General features: G+C 32.7%; 2 protein-coding genes across 5 annotated transcripts; both read left to right on the forward strand.

Annotated features, from left to right (window-relative positions):
- The first annotated feature begins 1,245 nt into the window (after positions 1–1,245).
- LOC146918160 (uncharacterized) lies at positions 1,246–5,335 on the forward strand. 4 transcript variants are annotated; one of them, XR_015016027.1, is made up of 4 exons: positions 1,254–4,502; positions 4,591–4,663; positions 4,729–4,817; positions 4,944–5,335. XR_015016027.1 is itself a non-coding variant. In XM_085719816.1 (4 exons), the coding sequence occupies exons 1-3, from the start codon at positions 4,362–4,364 to the stop codon at positions 4,795–4,797; spliced, it is 273 nt and encodes a 90-aa protein (XP_085575942.1). In that variant the 5' UTR covers positions 1,254–4,361; the 3' UTR covers positions 4,798–4,817; positions 4,944–5,335. The 4 variants fall into 4 exon arrangements, 2 of the variants coding, with proteins under 2 accessions (XP_085575941.1, XP_085575942.1); XM_085719816.1 differs by having other exon boundaries at positions 4,739–4,817; XM_085719815.1 differs by having other exon boundaries at positions 1,246–4,502; positions 4,591–4,817.
- A 7,329-nt stretch (positions 5,336–12,664) lies between these two features.
- Positions 12,665–13,678, forward strand: LOC146918161 (uncharacterized). The gene is made up of 3 exons (XM_085717369.1): positions 12,665–12,807; positions 12,968–13,021; positions 13,106–13,678. Exons 1-3 carry the CDS (start codon positions 12,783–12,785, stop codon positions 13,483–13,485), a joined length of 459 nt encoding a protein of 152 aa, XP_085573495.1. The 5' UTR covers positions 12,665–12,782; the 3' UTR covers positions 13,486–13,678.
- The last annotated feature ends 12,415 nt before the right edge of the window (positions 13,679–26,093 follow it).

Here is a 26,093-nt window from a genome sequence, read left to right on the forward strand (position 1 = left end):
GAATCTTCGAGTCTTTTGTCCTAAGCTGATCAATAGTTAGGTTTAGTGGGAGAAATTTGTTTGGAGTTTTGTTGTACTCTGAACTTTTTCCCTTTTGTGAAGCAAGTTTTGCTTCATTTAGTCAATCGTTTCTTCACTCAACCAAGTACTTGTACCACGTATGTGTTAAGGTATCACTAGATTTTGAGTCTTGTAGGAGCTTAGTGGGTCAGAGAGGCAATTTCTTCTAAATATAATTTGTTTACCCCTACAATCTATCGAGATTTATCTCGAAGTGGATTGGATATCATTTCATTAAGTCATGTGTGACGGAACATGTTTTGTTACCTGTTAGTGTAGTGTGTATAGACGTCACATACATTAAGTTAAAATGGTATGAGATCATCACCTTATGGGTTTTAAAGGAAAATATCTTTGTGTTAATTTGAGGACGGAGTTAAAAACTATAGCGTTTGGATTTATGCGTCTGAGTGGTCTAGTAATTAGTGGAAATATTTCCCAAATAAAGCGAATGTTGTTTAGTTAAGCGTAAAATTGCTAAAGATAAGCTCATAAAGTGTGGTTTTAAATATTATGTGTGTGAATTTAGGAGAATGATAAGGTGAGAGGAATACCTCCAAGATAATTTTTTAAGTAGTACTACGTGTTCTGTTGTTGTTTGTGACTAATAGAACTATTCGTATCACCAAGTTTCGAGGACGAAACTCTTTTTAGGGGGGTAGTAATGTAAGACCCGTAATTTTAGAAAATAAATAAATGTTAATAATATAATATTATTCTACCTCGGTTATTTTAGTTTTGATCAAATAAAAATAAATAATACCTTCGACGATGAATTTTTATCGCTACTCGAATATTTTGTAGTTTTTGTCGCGATAGCGACTTATGATAAATTTTTCAGAAAATTTCTCAAGAATTTAATTTTCAGTCTCTTCCACAAACGGAAATTTTACAGCGCTTAATTTTTAAAACAAACTCCGTTTTGTACGAAATTTTTTGTATAGATTCATAAAATTATTTATGATTGATTTATGCAATAAAAATATTTTTTCCATGGAAAATTTTCTCTTATAAGAACCAATTGTAACTAGTAAAGTCTAATGATGATGAATTGCTTTGCTAAGATATAAAATATCTTCTCCTTCTTATCCTCTTCCTCTTCCTCACATGGTTCCCACACACACATGCATATTCCAATTATTTTTTTTTTTTTATAAATATATGTGTATGTATGCAACCACAAGTAGCTCATTCTCCCTTCATTCTCTCATTCTCTCACGTCTTTCTTCTCTATTCCTTCTCTCTTATTTCTTCTCTCTTCATTCTTCTCTCTTCTTCCTTCATCCATATCCCTTCATCCATATTTCTTCATTCTTCCTTCTTTCTTCTTCTTTCTTATTTCTTCTTCTCTCTTCTACAAAATTTTTGTATCTTATGTACATATTCACAATCAGAGACATAACCAAACTAAAAGCTCAAGAATTTAGTTGGTCATATTTGTACTTCTCATCCCTTTTGCCTTTCCATTTTCTATCAAAACTTCTTTCTTCTTTACATCTCACAATCAATCTTGAACCTCAATCAATTAAGTGATTTAAGGGTTTTAATTATTAACAAGTTCATGTTAGTTTTGTAGTCATGTAGTGTTTGTTGAAGGTAAAAATAATTTTTTTTCTCTGTTATGGCCGTGAGGCTTGTTTTATGGTTGGTTTTCTAGTTGTGTTTTTTTTAAGCAAAATCACTAACTATTTTAAAAATCATTAATTATTTTAAGTAGGCCCGTCTTACCCCTCTTTTTATTGCGCTAACATTTCAAAATTATGAACGGTATTTTTTTTAATGAAATTTTAGTTTTGATTAAAAGTAAAAATATAAATGTTTGTTGCTTTTTTTAATGACACGAACAACAATCTTTATTATAGAAAAAACTGTTTAAGGGTATAATTGGGATAATGAAAAAGTACGTATAAATATACTCATCTAGTTTGTTATATTTTTTAAATGATAAAGAAAAAAGAACAGATATACATATATTCATATCGTGTTTGTTACATTTGTTTTAATATTTAAATTTATTCTTATCTATTTGTTACATGTGTTACTTGTATTTAAAATTAAGGGTATTTTTGAAAAGAAAATTTCAACCCAAAAGTGTGCTGAAAGGGATAGTTTCCTTTATATATAGTATAGATTCCCTACTATATCCACTTTCTAAATAAAGAAAATAAAATAATAGTAACAATTCCATTCCATGTACACAATCCAAAAGTCGGCCCTCACCTTTTTCCTCCTAGTCCCACGTACAAACAATTGTGAAGCAAATGAATTGCCTTTATGTCATATGATATTCCATTTGGTTCATATTGGGTCCAAATTATCCTCATTCATTCTTCCTTCCCTTTTCACCATAAAAACCATCCGTGACAATTTATTTGCTTTAGTGATCACAGTGGTGGAAAATTAAGTTTCCCCTCTTACTCTAATCTCTCGTGGAACACCCCTAAATCCTCAAATTTCTTTGTAGCATGTGTTCCTTTTCCTTTGTGAGTACCTCGTGAGTTCTAGAGTCTGGCTAGGAAGAAGAGCTCTTAAGGTAAGGGCTTTTTCCCATACGTTTATACCAAGTGCTAGGACCGTGTTATTAAATAATGGTAGCAATTCTTATCTTTTGAAAAGAAAAATAATTAGAATGTATTTTCAAGGTAAAATTTTATCTTTTCTAAAAGTGATTATTCTTAATTGTGTTTTATATGTTAATTGTGTATTTTTTTTTGGTTACATATGATAATTGTGTATTACGATGTGAAGTTGAATGATATTTTTTTTTTTAATGTTTTATATGTTTTTGTGATGCTGAAAATGACACGTTAGATTTTTGATTAATTAATTATGGAAAGGAAGAAGAGATGAAAATGTGAGTTTTATTGAAAAGATTGTTTTTGATTATGTTCATGGTGATATGAGATATGTCTTTATAAGAAATTATGTGAGGTGCCTTAGTGGCGGGTTAATATCATATTGCATTGTTGTGCCTAAGTGGGGGGATTTAGTCATTATTTTCATGATCATGCATTAGCATATGCATCTGTGTGGTGCCTTAGTGGCGGGTTATTTCTGCGTGATGCCTTAGTGGCGAGCTGATTATATATGGATCATGTATGTTTAGGAGCATGCATCTTAAGCATAGTATCATTTGAGTTTGTTATATATCAGTGATTTGATAACTGATTAAATTCTTTTATTGTAAAGGAAATGGGTGTAAACTTTATCTTACAGCATATGACTTGGTTGTATTTTTCTTATTTCTTTTTTAATGAGAAGTTTTGATACTATCTATTTTATCACATTGTTTCTTGTGCTTTGAGTATGAACCAATTTGGATAAGGAAATTGACTCCTTACACCAACATTTTAGTTAACAAAGAAGACATGGTGTATGCTTTGGTGTTTTGCTTGAAGCGCGAACGGGGACGAAATTTGATTTTTGATTGAATTGTAAATTTTAAAAGTAATTTTGAAGGATATTTAGTTTCAGAATTTATTATTGATGATAAAAAAAACAGCAGTGTTTTTCGAGAAATAAAAATGAATTAGGCGTAATGTCTTGGATCAAAATCCGGGGCGTTACGGTTGTAGTTATGTTGGTGGATATTGGGAGACCAGAGAAAAGGGAAACCGGGAATCTAGTCATGATATTTTTGGTCAATTTTCTGCTGATCCTGATCAAGAATCTAACTCAACTCCTTGAATTTTCAGCGATTGATTAGATATTCATAGACATTTTTGTCGTCATTAACACTTATTTGAGCATTAAAGAAAATAGTTTTTTTTTTTTTTTTTTTTGCTTGCTATGAGATGCTCAACTAATAGAGGAGTTTCCGATGCAGTTGAATTTGTATGAACATATATGTTGACACATTGTAACAAAAATACAGAAGAATTATTTTTTTCTAATATTTAAAATTAGTTATTTATCTGTATTCTCCACACTCAATGGACCATCCGATTTACAATTATTACAAAAAGGTTTTTCTTAAAGAAAACACAACATTTTCCTGTTTTATTTTTTTGGCGTTGTTGTTGAAAAAAGTGGTGAAAATTTGGTTCTTGGGTTATGAGACTTATATTATGTATGGTCTGAAAATTATGGATGCATCAAATTTCATGGACGATTATGAGAAGTGTAAAATTTTCATAACTTTTATACATTTGAAATGACCAATATGCAAATGTAAAAAGTCTCAAAATTTGAAGTGAATATTTTATTTTGGATTGGCCAATTAGAAAGTGTAAAACCCTAAACCAACAAATGCATATAATAATGCATTGTCCTACCAACTGAGCTATGCTCACGGGACAATTATGGACAACACAAAGCAGGATTACGATGCTATCGCCCATCCACCTGGTTGCGATTTTGCTGGCGGTATTGTACCCCTCGATTTAGATGAAGATGTGCTCCTTACTCTCGAAAAACTCTGCAAGGTTGCTTTGAATAAGCAGGTTGGTTCAATACTTAATAATATTGTAGTATGTTTGTTTATTCATTAACTAAATTAATTATTCTTACTTATTTATTATTATTAATTAGGGTCCAACTTCAACTTTTGTGTTTGATAAAGTTGTCAAGTGTACCCATCCTGCTGCTACTGATTTAACTGCTGGTATGGAGTATTACATTACTTTTCAAGCAACAAAGAGAGGAAAACTTGATCTAACAACTTTCCAGACTCATGTAGTTCAGTGTAAAGATAAAGTTCCTGATGTTGATGTCAAAGAGTGTGTCATTAAAACCTAATACACTCCGCCATGGTTATGGTTAGTAATCATAACAACATATCCATCTTTTCATTTTACCTTACATATACTTTGCAGCTGCTGCTGCATTATATGTAATCACGCTGGTATGCCCCTATAACCCTTAATTATGCATTCCTTTTGCAGGAATCTACCTGCCATGGATATGCTTGTTTTGGTTGCGTTGGAAAGACGGGTGTTTATGACTTTATGTACCATGGTATTTATGTCACTCATGTTTGTTATCTATCTATCTATCTATCTGTGTAATTGGGATGATATCTCTCACTGTTTCATATGAACATATCTTTGTCTTGAATCCTTTAGAGTTTCGTTTCTTTTTTAATTTGATCCGCGAACCATTATGTCTGTATTTTCTCCCATTGAATGGCTAGAAGTTGTTATGTCACAGTCATTTATTACTTCCATTGCTAAATTCATGTCTCATAATTCATGATTGTGGAATGGTGAAACCGTGTATTAGATCTTAACCTGATCTGAAATTAAGTTAATGTGATCTTCTTGCCTTTGTGGTTTGATATTTGGGCTCTCTCTCTCCTCTTTTCATGTTTTGGATTTTGGTGTTATCAATCACATATGGAGGTTAACAAAAAATCTGCCCTGGTGCCACTATCCTTCACAAATTGGCCACACGGCTGTAAAAAAAAAATCTGCCACTGCAATCGTCAATGGCGGTAGTTGAAAATACTCCTAGCTGGTGGTAAATTAGGGAAACTGTGTTTTTGTTAGGGACCATGAGGAAATAGACCCCATTTTTGGAATGTTTATCATAGTAAACGTTTCAAGGGGCACTGTTAAGCTGGGAAATGAAGGAGAGTAGTGGCATTAGGTGCGAGGGTAATGTGTGACTCATTCTGTTAAGTCGTTAGAGTAGTGGCATATGTGGAATTTTTATCCGTTGGCCTAAAGCGAGGGATTTAGTGACCTAGCCCTTGGGCTGACCTTGAGAAGCATTATTCAATTAGTAGAGTCCTTGCTGAAAGAGAATACAAGAAATGCATTAAAAAGTTAGAAGAAGAACAAAAGGGAGGGACTAGAGAATCTGTACACTATTCAGTTATATATTCTTACGCTCCCTCCTCAATGTTCACCTTTGATCCTCACCACTTACGTGTCCACGTGTCTCATTGTTATAACGAACTCGCTGCCCTTATTTGATGACTTGGTTTTATTTATTCGGATCATTACACACAGTCTCAGTGCAAGTGACATTTTATACAAACTTTTTACTTGTGTTTTTAACTGTTGTCTGCTATACATTTTCATAGCAATTTCTAGGAACTAATTTTCATACCATACGCTTCTATTATGTAAATTAATCTCCTTTTGTGTTGTTTACACATTTTCGATGTGGAACCTGAAAACAAACTAATTGGTGCTGCTAAGATTGTATTTGGGACTATGCTTTTACTATTCTCCTATTATTATTGTAAAATGTGTATATGAATAACTCTAATCACCAATCAGGACTTCTTAGTCTTTGCATAAATTTGAAATATATGAATATCAATTTTATTTTTTCCATTGATTAAACATTCTATTCTTTCTGATGAACTACTATACATGTTTGAAATAAGTTCCAAATTCTGTTCTGGTTCTGGTTGTTATTACAATGTGACTCGGACTTCTTGAGCATTTCTCCACCAATGTCTGCCCTTTTATTCTTTTGTTGGAATCATGTTTTTCTTCTTGAAAGTTAACACCAATGCCAATTACATATTCGAGTATTTATCCGAACAAACATAACTTACAGTAAGGCTAGAAATTCACTGAGTTGGTAGCCTAGACTCTAGAGTTTTCTCTAAATAATTTTTTTTCTTCCAAAAATAAGAAAGTAGAACGTGAGAGAATGAAAGAGGAATGAAGGAGAGGAATGAAAAAGATGAAATGTATTAAGTATTCAATTTTGAAATTTTAGTGGAAGTGGAAAAAAAACTAGAAAAAACTGAAATTTCAAATGTGGAAAGATATTATTTGTTAGAAAAAATTGAATGTGTAGTTGGCACTGTTCTTCACCGTATTTAACCCAATTATCCGGACCTTAGCTTAATGTAGCTTTCATATGTCGTAGAAGCATCTTATAGTGAAATGGAGATGAAACAGAAAGATGTAAAATAAACATTACTCACAAGCAACATGGACTCTTTTCTCAATAAAGAAAGCTACTGATGGTATTAAAATCAAATACAAGTCATGCTGAGTCTGATAATGTGGATCAAGTTATGTACCAACTGCGCATTGTGTCTTTAAAGAAGATAAATTAACATCAGCAGCAATGGCCTGATGCATTTGTTGTAGCAACAGAGATTGCTGGTTTGACAAAGTCATCATGAATGATCGAGATAAAGCATTGGATGCTGTATTGTCTCTGCCGGATTTATATTCAATCACAAAATCAAAGCCAGAGAACTTGTGAAGCGACCTTTGTTGCTCAGGTGTTTGAATAGTTTTGTCCGTAAGTGACTTCAGACTCTTCTCATCAGTCCGGACGATGAATTTTTGGCCCAAAAGGTAATGTCAGAATTTTGACAAACCTACCCTGCATAGGACAAAAAAAAAAAAAAAAATACAAGTTCTTGCATTTCATATCTCAACCACATGCTCCAAGAAGCTCCTGTCAATGTCAACTATATGAGTGGTGACAGTTCCTCTATTCCTGCTAGGTCTTTGATGTTTGTTGAATTTTTGAATACATATCTATTTAAGAGTATCACCAATATTAAAAGGATGTTGGCTTCTACGACATAGCCCCAATGTTGTCTCTACCTTATTCGACGTTAATATCCCCTGCGGTGGCTGCCACTGCATTTGTATCCCCGCCGTTGCTGCATTCTCTTCCTCGTACGACGCCATCTCTATTTGTGCTAGTTACTTAAGTTGAAGACGGTTTTGTTAAATGGGAAATACATAATGTATTTAAAATGGTTTTGGTAAATGTGATAGTGTTTCATGTGCATCTAAGAAAGCATCATCGTCATTCTAATAGATTCTCAGCACAAAGACCAAAAAAAAAAAAAAAAAAACAGATAGAAACTTTGGATCTGGTTTGATATAAAATGCGATGACTTAAACTAATGAGATCATGAAAAGGCTTATAGTTTCTATACTGAATGAATGAACCTATATAAGCATTGAGATAATAATAATACTAAGAAAAGAGAATTGAATTGAATTGAATTGAGAATGAAAAAGAACATACCTCTTGGAGAAAAAAAAAACGAGAGAAAAAAAGTTCCACTTACCTTATAACACTCTTGAGTCCCATATCGATAAAAACTTAAACATCACACACCAAGTTAACTATAAAATAATATTCGTCTGTGTTATAATTCATCGTAACTATTTGGGCCCATTTCCTTTGTGTTGTCCACTTGGTATACTGATATTTTCTATGGTGGTGCTGCCAAAAAAAATGATTTTAATTTAATTTAATTAAATTAATCAATTTTTGACAGTCCTCGCATAGAAGGAATCAATGCACCATAATCTACAAATATTTTTCCAGTGGCTGATGTTGGCAAAGTTGTCAAGTTGCAAGTATTCTTGAAATCCAATTCACATAAATAACTTTTTTATTAAAGAAAAAATATTTTTCAGGTGGTTAAAATAGCCAGGTCCTAAGAAAGAATATTTACCTACATCCGTCTATTTTTTTTTTACCTAGATTAAAAAAATTTAAACCTGAATTTATTGTTCCAAATATTAGTTGCATTTAGATATTAATATCATTGTTACATTTAGATAACAAACTTGTGGAGTTGTTTGAAATGTTCAAATTCAATTCAGATTGTTGCAAACACATGCCTCAATTCTATGCCTCAAGAGTCAAGAAGACAAACATGGAAGCAGTAGTAGTTAGGGGCGTTGAGATAAGTGGTGATGGTTTGGACTTCAATTAGAGTAACAAAAATTTGCATTATTCTAAAACATAATTAGTTCCTCGTTCACCTTATTTTTAATGGATCATGTTATATTTCTACGAGTTGATACATGTTCTAATTGAACTGAATCTAAATTGTTTGCTTTGTTACTATTTTTTTTTTTTTGACAAAAAGAAGCTTATTGCATTTCATTCATAATAATAGTAGAGATACAAGATGGAATCCTAATATGAATATGGAAACTAGCATGACGCAAAGCCACTCTAGCAAAGCTATGAGCGACTTCGTTGGCTTGTCTCCGAATGAACCTAACATCAGAGGTTACTAAATCAGAAGCTAACAGACGTCTACAATCATTAATAACTGCGCTAAAATTAGAGACGCCACTTTTACTACCATAAAGACTGTCTACCACAGTTTTGGAGTCAAGCTCAAAGTCCACAATACCTAGTTGCAGATCGCGAACCCAGTACATTGCTGATAATAAACCCAAAGCCTCACCCAAATCCACATCAAGGAGCGGAGTCATCCATTCAGTCTTGGCTAAAACAAAGCGACCTTCTTCATCACGAATGCAAACACCAATACCGACCCGATTCCAAGCTTGAGAGAAGGACGCATCAACATTACAAGTAAACCTGCCGGGACTTGGTTTGATCCACTTCAAAACATTCGGGGTGTCAGGATTCTGAGGGATAGGATGTCGGATATTCTGAGCATTCCTCCAGCTAGTAAGAAGAGAACCTGCACGAGCACAAATAGCTTGAGCTGTTTCAATAATGTTGTTCCACACCTTATTGTTTCGATGCTTCCAAATACTCCAAAGGGTCACACTGAAAATTTGCTTTTGCTGCTGATCCAAATGTTGTAGGATAGCAAACACATTGGTTGGAAAGCTGACATTAATATCAAAAACAACCATCAGAGGGCTCCATAAGCCAATACGTTGCCAACAAAGCATACTTTTACTGCACATAAAGAACAAATGAGTGCTATCCTCTCCAAAATCATCACACACTGCACACCTATCAGTACACTGAACACCTTTAGATTGCAAACGGATTCTCGTGGGCAAGCAATTACGGCAAGTTCGCCAAAGGAAATTCTTAACTTTCGGGGGCAATTTTAAACTCCAGATACAATTCCAGCTACCCGACACACGGTGTTGAACAACTGCCACATCATGATTCAGAATGTCCTTATAAGCACTTCTAACTGAATAAGTACCATCCCTTTCCAAACTTCCAAACAGGCACATCATGAGTAACCGAAGGAAGCAACGGAGTGTTAAAAATATTTCTAGCAATAACAGTGTCAAAAAAAGTATTAATGAGCTCCATATTCCACTGTTTCATGGGTGTAATCAACAAGTCAGAGACAGTGATGGAAGGCCACTCCAAGTGATGATGAGTTGATGGTAAAATTCGTGCAACATTACTGATCCAAGGGTGATCCCAAACTGGTATGTGTTCACCTGTACCTATACTCCACTGAAAACCACGCCGAATCACATCTTTAGCACTCCAAATACTACGCCAAACATAACTAGGATTATGGCCTATGCTAGCTCCAAAATAGTCACATCGAGGAAAATGTTTAGCTTTGAGTAAACGAGTGATTAGAGACTGTGGAGAAGAAACCAACTTCCACGCCTGCTTACCAATCATAGCCATATTGAAAGCCTTAAGGTCCTTAACTCCCATCCCTCCAAACACCTTTGGAACTGAAAGTCGCTCCCAAGATAGCCAGTGCAATCCTCGAGAGTTTGCTGAATTATGACCCCACCAGAAGGAATTTAACATTTTTTCTATCTCATTTATGAGGGATCCCGGAAGAAGGAAGATACTCATCACATAGGAAGGAATAGATTGCAAAACAGACTTAATGAGAACCTCCCTTCCAACCTGCGAGAGACATCTACTACTCCAGGAGTTTATTTTATTCCAAATGCGATCCTTAATAAATTTAAAAGTTGCATGTTTGCTGCGGCCAATCATAGAAGGTAGTCCAAGATATTTACCTGTACCCAGCACTTGACGAACACCGAGAGTAGTAGCAATGAGATTCTTTAAATCATCTGGAGTATTGTGACTACAAAATAATTCGGACTTCTAGAGATTAATGGCTTGCCCCGAAGCTTCTTCATAAGTAGTCAAAATATTTTTCATACAAACAGCCTCTCTTTCACAAGCTCTAAAGAAAAGAAAACAATCGTCTGCAAAGAGAAGATGAGAAATAACTGGTGCATTTGTGCATATCGAAGTACCTCTAATATTATTGCAACGTTCAGCTTCACGAATAAGGGAGGAGAGTCCTTCGGCACAAATGATGAATAAATAAGGTGAGAGGGGATCCCCCTGACGAAGGCCGCGTCCTGGCACAATAGGACCCACTGATGCTCCATTAACCAATAGTTTGCTTTGTTACTTATTTATATAGATTATTAATCAATGTACGTGAGACCCATGAAGATTAAGGTCTTATGCGCTTTTGTTGAACACTGTTGTTGAACTCGCAATTAAGGTCAAGAGAGGATAGATAAAGCTACAGCTAAGACAGCTGAAGTTCCAAACGAAGCTTGAGATGAAAGACATCCAAGATGAAAGAATAGTTATAAGAAAAAGGGGCTCAAATGCTGTAATTAAAATTATGAAGTTGAGTGTAGAGTAAGAAAGGGAAACTGAACTATGTTCTGTTTTATCCTGAAGTTTCAAATAAAATCAAAAGTACGATTTTGAAATTGTTTCAAAATATATATTTTGGATTAAAATAAAATAAAATATATCATGGACCCAAATCTAAATTTATCTTTAACAGATAAGCATTTATATGATGCTATGCAATTGAATGTTCACACTCATGGTTATAATTTTAAACCTGGAAGTGAAATAATGGCTATTTGTTATAGGATTTATTATAAAGTCCTTAATACTCTTAATCCTAATGCAAAACAAATAAGTTTTCCTGGTACTGTTAACCTCTAATATTGCAACAAATAGGTTGATAAAATGGAATGAAATACATTTTGCTGAAACATGGTCTCTACCACATGAAGTTGAACCTGAACCTATTCTTAATAAAGATATAGATCAGATTATTCAACTACTGAAGGAGACATTGAAATCAAATCCACTCCTCAGAGAAGTTTTAAAATACCTAGAAACATATCTTCTAGTTATTCTTCAAATGATTTTTATACTGCGCCTAGTAATTTGTCTAGAGCTTCTATTTCAGAGTCAACATCTAAAATCAAAGATGATTTAGAAACGGTTGAGCATATAATAATAAGTGAGAATAAAATTCCTCATGGTATATATCAGACTAATGATAGTCAGAATGAACATAGGAAATCACCTACTGAATCAGAGATGAGTTTTCATCTCCCTGAACAATAAATTTTTATGGACCTGTCTCCAGGAAGTGATTGGAGAAAATTCATCAATGATGAATTTATGATCGAGAAATATTCTGAATTTCGTAAATGGTACTTTAAAAAGTTTGCCTCTTGGGAATTAACCCAGTTTAAAGATGATTATTATAATAATCTTGCTATTACTCAGGATTATGTTCCTTTTGTTAAATGGTTTATAAACTATTTTCTTAGCAAAACAAAAAATGAAATTTTAGTTTTGAAATCTAAACCTTGGAATATTCTTGCTGAAGATATGATACTGAAATTGTTTAAAAATATATATTTTATGTAAATTGGATTTAAATAAATTCAAAGATATGGTTTTGAAATTGTTTCAAAAGATATATTTTGGACTCAAATAAAATGAAAGATATGATTTTGAAATAGTTTTAGTTGATATATTATGAATTCAAATAAAATCAAAAGTACGATTTTGAAATTGTTTCAAAATATATATTTTGGATTAAAATAAAATAAAATAAAATAAATTATTTTTGAAATTAATACAAAATATATATTTTGGATATCAAAATATATATATTGAAAGGAGAACGCTCAGCTTCTCCATCTATATATAGTCCTAACCTAATTTCCATCGATAGCACATTCTCAGTTCAACGCCGCGAATTTACCAATTCCTAACCTAATTTCTCCATCCTCTGTTGTTGTTCGATGGCACCTCTTTCAGAAAACCAAGGTAAGTAACTCCTGCTATCTTCTCCAATAGATTGATTCACACCCTTTTGATACCCTAACCTAACCTAATTGTTCGTGATTCTGAATTAACTTTGTGTTTAGTAGTTTAAAATCATCAATTCGATCATTTGCTAATTCTTGATTGATTGATGACGATTCAGGAACACCACAAGTGAAAGCTATGGTTTTTCAGAGAGAACCCTCGAGTGTACGAGGTAATCAATGTGTTGTTGTTGTTTTCTTCCTGTTTTACAAATAAATTCCTTATTGATTGATTGTTGGAGAATGAATGAATGCAGAAGAAACTATTGCATCATCAGGCAACGCAGTTAATGTTATAGAAAGAAAAAGAATTCGGCCCTCTGTTCAAAGTGATGTTCAAAGTGATGATCACAAAACAACAGCAACAACAACTATTGCGGATTTTCTTGAATCTGATTACAGAAGTATTTTAAATAAAGAAATTTCAATTTCATTCACTCTGGAACCGCCACCATCTGAACGCATGGTCAAAATACCTGAGAAGACACCTGAGAAGCAGCCAGACCTATGTCACTGTTATCGCAACTGTTATCGCACTGAAGCGTTAGACGGCCGCGAACATTGCCTGTGCAAAAGAAATATGCTTAGTGCTCGTTTTGAGCACTTGGATGATGATCACGAAGACTATTTTGAGTGATTTAGCACCACCTATTTTATTATTGAATTCATCTCTCATAAACATTTCATATGTAAGCAGAAATGCAACAGTTGAAAGACAAGCTAGTAATATAAGAGAGAACGACTAAGGCAGAGTCACAGCTATTTATCTGACTTATTTGTCTTCATTGTAAGCATCTATATCAATTTTAAAGATGTTATTTGGTTGTTTACTTCAGGATAAACTAAATACAATTTTCAAGTTACTTATCCACTTCAAATATGCTTCCTGAGTCTCCAAAAGCAGAAAAATCTATAGCATCATAGATAATTCCCTAACAAGTGGTGGACCTTTAGATATTGTTTTTGCTTTAACTTTTTCCACAAATTGAAATCTGAAAATCTGTAGCCTAATATCTGTTTCACATTGATTCATAGTTTACTATATTTGTATTCAACACTCCTCAGATTTGGTGTGTCTCCGTATCGGACACATGTCTGTGTCAAAGTGGTATATTGTTGATCGTGAGGGTTGAATTTGTAGTTGACTATGAAACACAGGTACTTGCATGTACACTAGACATGACACATACACTAGCGGTGGCTGAAGTTATTTGTATGTGTCCATTAGAAAATTTCTACAAAACTGGGAAGGATTGTCCCAAATTGGATTTCAGAGAAGCACTGAAATATTTAAAAGGGAATAGACAAAACATGTGAAACCTATTCCAAAAAAATTTCACAAAAAAGTTCAAAAATGACATTCACAAACAAAAGGGACATCAACATTATTGTAATCACAACTTCTAATGTTTATTATAATCATAAACAAAAAGAAAAGAAATAGTAGATAACACAATCATAGTGGGCATTCAATATCATGTCGTGCTAATATTTGCATATCAAAAGGGACAACATCATATGAAATTTATGATAGAAGATAAAGGAAAGGAATCAAGTTGTAAGTAGCAGCCAATAACTCCTGATAAAGTCCTCTGATTCAAAACAGCCGCAGATTATCAGATTCTGCATACTACAAGGAGTTAGGGCCGATGTGTAGTGCATTTTATCAATTGATATTTTCTCATCCTTTATTAGTTTTTCTTCGCATCTCTTCTACTTATCTTTTCTGTTTTTCTGTTAGTTAGTGGTTAGGTTGGTCAATTCTAATCAGTTTGTGGGTGACATCTCTATTAAATATAGTTAAGAACAATTTCTATGTGGTTTCTCATTTTCAATCAATACAAGGGTATTTCAGTTACAAAGCCTTGTTCTGCAATCATTTGAGAATCCAGATTTTTACCTTTTACATACTTGTTTGAAGCCTTGATATCGTTATTCTTTGACGAAACATGATGCACGAGAATGGTGGGTATTCCAAGTTTCTTCAATCTTGTATTATTAGCAAAAGAAGGTTGAGGTGTGAGAGTAGATTAGCAGTCTTTGGTTCATATTAAAGGCTTGGCAAAGGTATGACTATATCAGGTGTGCCTTTTGGATATTTAGTTGTGGTATGATTAAATCAAAGGGAAATCAACATATTTCAATTGAGCAGTGTACTATAAGGCCTATTTGTTAGATTTTTCATGTGTGCATGTATATATGTGGGGATTTTTCTGCAATGTGCTTCAAATGCAGATTGTTCGTATTTTTTCTTGCTTTAATCATTGTATATCTTGTACTTGATTTAGAGTTACTAATATATTATTTGGTCTTTAAAAAAAAAAGATAAGAATATCCATAATACACGTTGGACTAAACTCAAAATTTGAGAATTAGCATAAAACCTTGACGTCACTGCAAGGTTTGAGTAACATGGTTTGAAATAAATGTAACCTGGATTTACATTTGCCTAAAATAGTGTGAAATTCATCTAAATTGGTAAGGTTTCCGATGACGCGGTCCACCACAAGTTTGTAATCAAGTTCGACGGTAACTTTTTCGATGCCTAACTCACCCATCCACAATAAAGCGTCATACAGTGCCAATGCTTTGGCCTCTTGAGGTGAAACAGATGCCTCTCTCCAAAGTAGCTTTCACAAAGTTGTCGTTTTGAATACACGTCCCCAAACCATAACATTATTATAGGCTAAAAACTGTTGCATCGACATTGTATAATACTGCTCCCGATCTGGTTTGATCCGAAGGGACAAACCACAGATCGCACACTCTGCCAAGCTTTCAACAAATCCATCGCTATATTAACTGAAAAATAACATGATATATCACAAAACGTGCATGATGCTAAATATATAATTAGCATGACTCCGGAACTAGTCCAAATATCCACAACTCCTTTGTGTGATTTATGTCTTTGGTTGTATCAAAGGGCCGTGCCATTTTGATAAATTGTCAGAACAAAATGAAGGGTTCAAAATAATATCGAAAAAATTAAAGGGAATAGACAAAACTTGTCAAACCTACTCAATTAAACTTCTTACATGGTCACTTTCCAAAAGAAATTCACAGAAAAGTTTAAAAATGACATTCACAAACAAAAGGGACATCGACATTATTGTAATCACTAATTCTAATTATTATCATAATCACAAACAAAAAGAAAAGAAATAGTAGATAACACAATCATAGTGGGGATTCAATATCATGTCGTGCTAGGTATTTGCATATGGAGAAATAATCCTTTAATTAATATTAACTTATTGAGAGATAAATTTAACAGTATTTCACATAAGCTTCTGTAACACTTACATTGGCTGAACTGAAGAAAGGAATTATGAAAGAAAGCAAACTAATACTAACATTGCCAAAACTAAAGTCCCACATTGAGTGTTTGTACACGGAAGATAGGAAGATATACATATAAAACAAGAGTTCATCAATAAGTTACTTTACCATTTCTATAATTTTAGTGATATATCACTAGCCATTGTTCGGTGTTCTTGTTTTTGGAGATTATAAGTAAATTTGATGCATTTTTAATGCTTTTCATTTCTTGTAATCTGCAAAAATAGTTAGCATCGCATAATGGCAGTATATTTAAACATTACTTAAAATGATTACAAACAAAACCTTTACTTAAAAGTAATCTTGTGGACTCTCTTTTTGTAGTATCATTTTACAAAAATCATAAAATTTGTATACTTAGGAAAAGAAGAAAAAAAATTGAATTAATTGCATTTTTGCCCCCTATCTTTTGTCAATTGTGTGATTTTGCACCCTATCTTTTCAATTGAGTGATTTTGCACCCTCTCTTTTGTCCCCTTTCTGATTTGATGGCCCCTCTTGTATTTTAGGGCTGATGTGTTCAATTTAATTGAGGTGTCTACAAATAAATAAGGGTTAAATATATTTTTGGTCCCTATAAATATGTCAACTTTTCGTTTTAATCCCTCTAAAATTTTCCTTCAACTTTTAGTCCCTATAAAATTTTCAATCTTCACTTTTGGTCCCTCTTTTAAAGTAAACTCATATGTAGAATTCATATTATTTAATAAAATTTTCCAGAAAAATTCAAAATATTATAAGAATCACTCCAAAAAAAATTCAGAATTTTTTAACAAAACATGAATTTAATATGAATTTTTATATTTTTTAAGGTTAAAAATTCATATTTAATTTTTGTTTTGTTAAAAAATTCTAATTTTTTTTAGGAAATTTTTTTAGAATATTTTATACATTTCTGCACAATTTCATTAAAAAATACAAAAATTAAATTATAAATAGGGACCAAAAGTAGTGATTGAAAATTTTATAGGGACTAAAAGTTGAAGAAAATTTTTAGAGGGACTAAAACGAAAAATTAACATATTTATAGGGACCAAAAATATATTTAACCCAATAAATAATGCCCAGCTGTGTAAATTGAATTTAATAAAAAAAATTAAAAAATGAAATAACTGGAATAATCACACAAATTTTTTTTTTGTGTGAAGGAATTTATTATACAACAATTAAAAAAGATTCTATTTCATAAAAAAAGAAAGGAAGATTTCTTCTTCATCTGGCGTCCCTTTCTTGCCTGAGGTTCAGCAACCACGTCCTCCATCTTCAACATCGCGCCCTTCGCCGTCGTCACTGTGACCTTCGCCAGATTCCTTCAATATTTTGATTTTTCTCTTCATTGACATTGGTTTTGATTAATATAATGAATCAAAAACCATCATGTGCAGTTTTTGTCGACCGTTAACTTGCCACCGCTTGCCGACTCTATCCGAACTTTTTTCATCTTTCTTTGATTGTTGTGTTTGCTGTTAAGGGTTTCAAAGTTCAATTGCCAATTTTTTTGATTTTTGTCTACAGTCTCGTAATTCATGACACTGGTTTTGGGTTAACTTATGAATTGACAACAAGAAGATTACTGCACCCTACGACGGCAAGACGGAGACGATTCGGTACAGCTACGACAACACCATGTTTGGCAAGAAAACTATGGCTGCGATACGACGGAGCGATGAGGCGTGGTAGGCGACGACACTTGCGATGGGTTCTCAAAAAAAAATTCAGATCTGTTTTTTAATTAAATTAAAATAAATCATGAAGTCAATCAGAACAGTTGATATTTACTTTTTCATTATTCCATTTTTTTATTTCATTTTTTAATTTCTTTTAAAATTCAATTTACACACGTGGACATCATTTATTGCAGACACGTCATCAAAATTGGATACATCAGCTCTAAAACACAAGAGGGGCCATCAAATCAGAAAGGGGGCAAAAGAGAGGGTGCAAAATCGCTCAATTAAAAAGATGGGGTGCAAAATCGCACAATTAGCAAAATATAGGGAGCAAAAGTGCAATTAAGCCAAAAAAATTTGTAGGTGATTTTATATTGAGAAATGATATTTGTACAACCATTTTATTACAACTTTTGTGACAACTTTTTCTCTCATACTCACATTATATTTTTACTTTCTCTTACTTTAATTTTTGTGCCAATATATACTTTTCTTTGTAAAAACATGGCTGTCCATTTGGTTTGTCAAATAAAAGGATATTCAAATAACACTACTCTTTTATATTTAGATATAAAAACTGTTTTTGTAAATGGTACGAACAAAGTATTACTTTCTCTGTTGTTTGAGTAATAAATTTATCTCAAATGTGTATGATTATTAAATGATCATTTGTTATATCCCTCGTTCTTTATTATAAGCTTCTTTGACTAATTTTACACATTAAGAAAAAATGCGTATTATTGTTAATGTGTCTAGTTTTTGTATAAAATTTACAAATATTACACATATTTGATTTTCTTAAGTGATAATTTCTTGATTTAGAATCCTTACGGAACGCCTTGGGCCACTCGTTAGAAGAACGTTAAGTTAATTATGAATCATACTAAAGTTTTAAATTTCATAGAATGAAGCTTAATGCACTTAGTTTTCGTGTCACTTGAAACTCCCATGGGTATTGATGTTTTTGTATTCAATATCTTTAACCCTTTTGTTGATCATCACTACTTTGACACATCTTTAACCCTCATAGAAGTTTGTACAAATGTTTCCTGGACGTCGAACACTGACGCGTGTAAGACATTAAGACATGCTAGTGTCTAAGGTGTAGTGCTTCAAAGGCACATAGTTATAAAATGAGAAAACTAACATATCGGATTGGTACTTAATATGCTTAGACTCGGTGGATTTAGACTTAGAATATTTGAACTACTCCATAGGTGTAGATTGTTTTTCCTCTGATGAAAATCAAATGATTCTTTAGTTGCTGCTGGCGATGAAAAATTGAAGATGGTGAGGGAGACTATTAGTTCAGCAAAATCAGCTTCAAAGTTCAGTAGTTGCGAAAATTATTTCTAGTAGTTAGAGATTGTAATATGTTTTGTTGATTTTGAGTAGATGCTAAATGGTTCCTTCAATATCGTGTTAAGAGAGTGAGTGAGTGTTTCCTTCCTTAATTTGGAGTGACTGTAGTGCAGTGTTGGGCTTCAACTTCGAAGAAGCTTTCATGAAGTTTCTTAGAGACAATAGTAACTAAATTCCCGGCCATCTATGCAAAATAAATAATGGAATTTATTAAGTCTGATCTAAAATTCAATAACTAGTGCATGTTTAGTTTTGTGGAGATAACAAATTATTTTTAATGAATTTATTTTGAAAATTTGTTTAGATTAGCAGTGAGTCAAAGTCCAGTGATGTAATAAAAGTAGGTTGATCTATGAATTTGTGTGTAAAAATCAATTATAGAATTAAAAGTTATAAATTCTAATTTTAAGTAAAATAAATTCTTGAGACAAAATAAATTATAAATATAATTAAAAACAATCAAACATGTCATAATCAATAATACACATACACTTAATGAAAATGGTACAATCTACGAAATAAGTGAAAATGGTAGACTAAAGCTGGAAAATGGCCATTGTCGAAAGAGGTACAAGTTTAAAATCTAACTTTTTGATTTTTAAAAATTAGTTTAAATTTTTTGAAATGAAACTTATGATCTTCCAATAAAACTATTTATTCTCATCTAATAAAAACTTTAATGTTAATATCCGATGATTGCAACTGTTATGATTCACATGAAAAAACTAACCTTAACAACTATATATCAACAATTTCAAAGGGAACCTTTCTTATATAACATAGTTACGTGCTCAACTCAACCTAATCAAGTAGTATTTACTATTTACAACTACAACTAATCAATTGATGCAAAGAATCTTTGAAACATTCATAACGTATGTAACCTTTGGTTTAGGTTCAGTATGAAATTAGTATGTTTTCAGTAGAATTCTGTTTGATTTTAATATTCTCTACATTTTGATTTCAACAATTCTATCAAAAAACATGTATGATTGTTCAAGGATATGCTACATATATGATTTGTATTTAAATTTAGTTTCTTGGCCGATCCATGAAAAGAGGCAACAACCCCAACTTCGTTGATTCCATGCAAATGTTCAATGCAGCTAAAGCTAAACCAATATCCACTTGATTCCAGCTGTTATTTGCATGTATGAGATCTTCGGCAACCATACAATTGATGCAAAGATACCATGAGATAGAAAATATAAACAGAAAGAGGGAGAAGAAGGAGGCGTGTGTGTAGTTTAGAAGTCCCACATCGTAAGTGTGGAAACAACACAAAACAATATCTACCTATAAAACTGCAGGTAGACCACTTCTTCCAATATGAATTTGGGCACCCAACTTTCTTGTAGTAAATCATTAGCTATTGTTATGTTTATGATCTTGGGAATTTTAAGTTGATTTAAATTGATGCATTTTTTTAATGCCTTTGATTTTATAGTCATTTAAAATTCCCAATATCATAGACACAATAATAACATGGATGATTGATTTTCTAGTTATTTAGCCAAATTTGGTATAATGTATTTTTTTTAATTAGCGCCTTTAGTAGTTAGGGAGCATTGAGATAAGTGGTGATGGCTTGGATTTCACTATGTTGAGCCTTTTAGTTGTATTAAGATCATGAAAAGTGAAGAGCTTCACCAACTGCTCCGACGAAAAATTAGTGTTATGTTATGACTATGATGAACCTTTCATTTTCTTTCTCAAGCCATTGTTAAGCAAGTTTAGCCTAACGTTAGTAGTTCATACCACCACCACTCCAAAACCTTCAAAACATTGCATTACCTGACTCCCACTTTAGAAGTAATGATTTTAACCATCCCTGACTAGAATGCCAGCCTGAACCAGATATGAGATATCTCCATCACCTCTCCTGTACTTCCGACTCAACACCAGCTCCTAAACAAGCTAGAGGGTTGGTCCACTAATGTCATATTGCATATCCAGATCCCTATGATTTTGATCTCATCCAGTTCCGGGAAAGCATTTTAATCTGTTATGAAATAGTATCAGTACTCAAAACTCTAATAGCGTGAAATTTTTTCGCATTCCCAGCCTTCCAAATAGACCATAGACAAGCAAGTCAAATCATTCTTATACCCAATTTTGTCTCTTTCTTACCTTGGATTATTCAAGAGAAAGAACAAGATGAGAACTACAATTGTTATGCTATATTCCCGTAATCCCCAAATCCAACCACACCTTATAAAAACAGTAGACTCAAAAATAAATATGATTTTGTATAGCTCGCCAAGAAAAATACAAACAAAACCATCAATGGAAAAGAATAAATTTCGATAGTTCTTTTTGGCTCCGGTGGCGAATAGATCAATGCATTATGTCTTCAGATATTCATGTGTGAAATTTTATAGTAGTTTATCGAAGTATTAACCTGATCACAATTCTCCATCATGATTGGACCTATATAGATCTCTACAAGACTAGAAAAATAATAATTTTTTTAATAGAGAAAATATGAAATAAAGATAAGAAGTATATTCGAGTAATAGCCACTCATTACTAGCATTACACATTGTTAATCAAGATTTAATCAACAAACTTGAGTTGTAAAATCAGAATAGTTGCATTATCATCAATTTTATATCATGAGTATCAATAACTATTTGTCAACCTGAAAATTGTTATTAGAATGCAACTAACTAGTGATTCTAATTTAAGAGAATCTATTTAAATAATGGTTACAATATTTTGAAACGGAGGGAGTAACACTTAATAAAAGATCCTCCAATTTTTTAAGAATACTTGGGTGATCCATTAGAGCTAGCCTTCCAATCCAGAACTGCTAAAAGCTGAATCATAAGTAAATTATCTTCCGCACGTGTTGGCAGGTGCAGGGCTCTTGTATTTGAGTCATCGTGATATGGTTTCAGCTGAGACACGTGAAATACATGATGGATGCTACTGCCCGAAGGTAGCTCCAATTCAAATGATACTTCACCTATTTGTCTGACAAGCTTCTGAATCAGATTCCAAAATTCAATACGGCCACAGCAAGACAATAACAGAAGTAAAAATTTATATTTCAGTGATGTTATCCAGTTAATCCTTTTGACCCTCCGATTCATAATATGCAAAAATTCATAAAGAAGGTCTAATTGAAATTGTTTAACTATCCATTGTCTTTAAAAATTGAAACAAAAATGTCAATAAAACCAAAAAGAATGAAAAATATTTAACCATTCATTATCTATATGGAAATAGGCTAAAATGTCGTAAAATGCTTGATATCATGGACAAACCTTTAAGCTTGACTGATCATTTTGTTTGTTTTTTAAGTTTTATGCAGCACTAACATGTCTTTAATTTTCCATTGCAATTTAAGCAACATTTTTATTCTATTATATGGCTTAAATTTAGATCCTTACTGAGAAAAAGCAACATAATGGTGAATCACATTGCTGAGATATACCTCAGTGAAACGAAACCTCAGAAAAATCAAAAGCTCAAGAACATTACCAACAATGGAGAAGCAGATGAAATCTCAGCAAGATCACTGTGAATGCAGAATGAATTGAGAAAATAGTCATGATATTAGAAACCCTTTGGTTAGAGTACGAAACCTACTCGTTTTGCTTTCTAATATTACTGATTTATATGTGAATATGTTGACAATTCACAGGAATTGCTTTAAATTTGACATCGGTGACACATAGTTGATAGTAGAATATATATATATATGCGTATCTAATTTTTAGTGTGATGGCATTGTTAATCACTTTACGTAATGCCCACACAGCTCACTCCATCACCCAAATGGCCAAAATACCTGCTAACAGTCATACAAAAAAATGGTATAGCCAACTAAATTATTACAGGTGACTACCACTTCAGATTTGAAAACGTGTATGAAATAAATGTGTGTGAGAGAGATATGGACCTTTCTGCAGCTTGTTGGATTTGGAATTGAATTAATATTTCCTTCAGATATTGGAGTTTCTTCTTCTTCATGAGTTTAGACTTGAAACTTGGTTTTCTCTTCAGGGATATAGCATAGTCACATAATTCGCGGTTTGTTCCGGTACGCGGTACGGGTACGGGTTCGCGGTACGCAACAGGAGAAGAATTCGGTACGTATAGAGGTATACAGCTTCGGTACGCTCCGGTTCGTAGTAGTAATAATACCTAAATAAATATAGTGAGCTATAAAAAAAAAGTATTTTTTTTACCTAATTTCTTCTACCAAGTTTCTCACTCTCCACTCTTTGTTCATGTTCTTCTCACTCAGTCCTCAACTCATGGTGATTCATTTTATATTTACTTTGTAGTCTAAACCTTTTTTCAACCAATCAGCGGTAACCATGCTTTGGTACACTTGGTTCGCTGGTTTGTGCGTACCAATACGCCGAAGTACCCGAATTCGGTACTCACGTACCAATTCGCAATTCTCCCTTGATTACAAGAATTATGTGACTATGGGATATAGTATACCACAACAAGTCCCACATTTATTCAAAAAAAAAAAAAGGTCCCACATTGAGTATGTGTTAAAAGAGGCGCAAAGATCTACCTATAAAATAAGAGTTTATATCACTTATTAACTCATAGTTGGGGACCCAATCTTATATTGTTGTTGTCCCCAAGATTTAACTGTATTATAACATGTCAACAGTGGACCCTTTTGTTTGGTGTCTCTATTAGGGGCTGTTATATGGGTCGTTTGTTGAGTGTTGGTGAAGGAAAATTTTAGAGGGACTAAAACGAAAAGTTGAAGATGAAAATTTTTTGGAGGACTAAAAGTTGAAGGAAAATTTTAGAGGGACTAAAACGAAAAGTTGGTATATTTATAGGGACCAAAAACATATTTAACACTAATTAATTTATGGGACCCATTTAAAGTATATTGTAAGATAAGTGGGACACATTTTAGAGTTTTGGAGAAATGGTATGAATATTTAGAAAATGTAGTTGAATGGTTTAAATAATTGGGAAATGTGAAATAATATAATGTATTATGTGAGACTCATTTATACCACCAATATGTGTGGTATGGATGTGGGTGCTCTTACTCCTTAATATTTCTCATTTCAAGTACTTTTTAAATATCCAACTGTCATGTGATAGCTTTTGCAAAAATTAATTGATCAATCTGAACTTAGCAGCAATTTGCAAAAAGACGGCATTCATTTAACATACAATATACCAGCTTTATACTTGGCATAACCGTTCATTATAAAACTACAAGATAATAGTCAGATATTTTGTATCCTCATGTTGGAGCAATAGTAGAATCTCAAATAAGTTGGGACCAGGACTCATCAAATGCGCTGGATGGCAAGGTGTTGGTGTATGGTCTAATGGGGGGCCGAGGAATGTAAAGGATCATATACAGAGTAGGTTGTATCGTGTAAAAGTATATAGAGAAGCTAAAACAAAGTTGGATTATGTGACATTAAGGTTTAATCAAGCTTCTTAAAGCTTTATTGGTACCTTAGTTGGAACACCTGCTGAAATTCACAAAACATCAGAGAACGGACGTATTTCGAGCACTAGTATTGAAATTGAATCAAGTTTCTTTTGAGCATACATCATTTGGTAGTAGAGACAAAAATAGTGTATGTACATTCTGACATAGACTAAGATAAGAAATAGGAAACAATACTATTCATTTTTGAACATTCTCTCTCAGATCTTTTTTCTTCCTTCTTAAAGATAACAATACTTGACAATAGCTCTTTTCAGGTCACATTCTAGTGTTGAAACAGCTACTCCGAGATCAGTCTGTTCCAAATAGTTACAAATATAAAAACCAACATAATGATATGGTACTTAACATGATTAGACTCAACAAATTTGAACGAGTCTATAGTTGTAAATGAACAATTGAAGAGTGTTAGGGAGGCTATTATTTGACAAGTTAGATTTTGTGAATGTAAAACTTTTGTCACTCAAATTTGAGCAGTTGTTGGTTCTTATCCATTGATTGGTTTTGCAATTTCTGCAAAGTTCTAATATATTGTTATAAGAAATATGATGAATGCCATTTGCACATGTATTATAATTGAGCAATTTTTTGTAGTATTAAATCCAGTACCAAAGGATAAACAACTTATGCTTTGCATGTGTAATAGCTGATGGAGAGAAACCGAAAAGGAAGAGGCGTGTATACAATAACTCTAGTTCACAAGTCCCACATCGGAATTTTGAAATAATATAGAAGAATATTTTCCTATAAAATAGGAGTGTAGATATAACTTAAACACACATCGAAGTACCCACTCATGTATTGTGGTGGAGTTGTCCCATTGATTTTAGTAGCCATTGTTTGGCATGTTTTTCATCGGAGGTTATAAGTTAAGTTGATGCATTTTTAATGCTTTTCATTTATAATCTCTGGTGGGAACATTGCTACATAATGACAATATTTTAAAATATTACTAAAAAAATTTACAAACAAAACCTTTACTTAAAATACTCTACACTCTCATTTTGCAATATCATTTTACAAAAATCATAAATTTTAAGAAAAGTTGTTGGAGTAATAAATTTATGTGACAATTATTAAAATGTCTTCTTAACCTTTTATTTTATAAAGGTCATACTTTTTTTTTTTGAAGGAACAAAGGTCATACTTAGAAAAAGTATAAAAATTTAAAGGTGATCTTAAATTTAGAGATAAATATTTTTTTTTTTAAATGGTGTTACCACTAGGGATGAACATAGTAATAAATTTGCCTCAAATGTGTATGATTATTATTGCATGATCATTTGTTATAGACACTCCCCTGTCCTTTATGACACTCCCAAAACTGCGTCATGTTTTTCCAAATTTTGACACGATTCTATTATGACATCGTGCAATGATTTTCTCAAGACAGAACCATTGATTTTCTTGATTTCTTCG

Source organism: Medicago sativa, chromosome 6 (genome assembly GCF_051527215.1).
Source record: "Medicago sativa cultivar Bolivia chromosome 6, Bolivia_mono, whole genome shotgun sequence".
Lineage (NCBI taxonomy): Eukaryota > Viridiplantae > Streptophyta > Magnoliopsida > Fabales > Fabaceae > Medicago > Medicago sativa.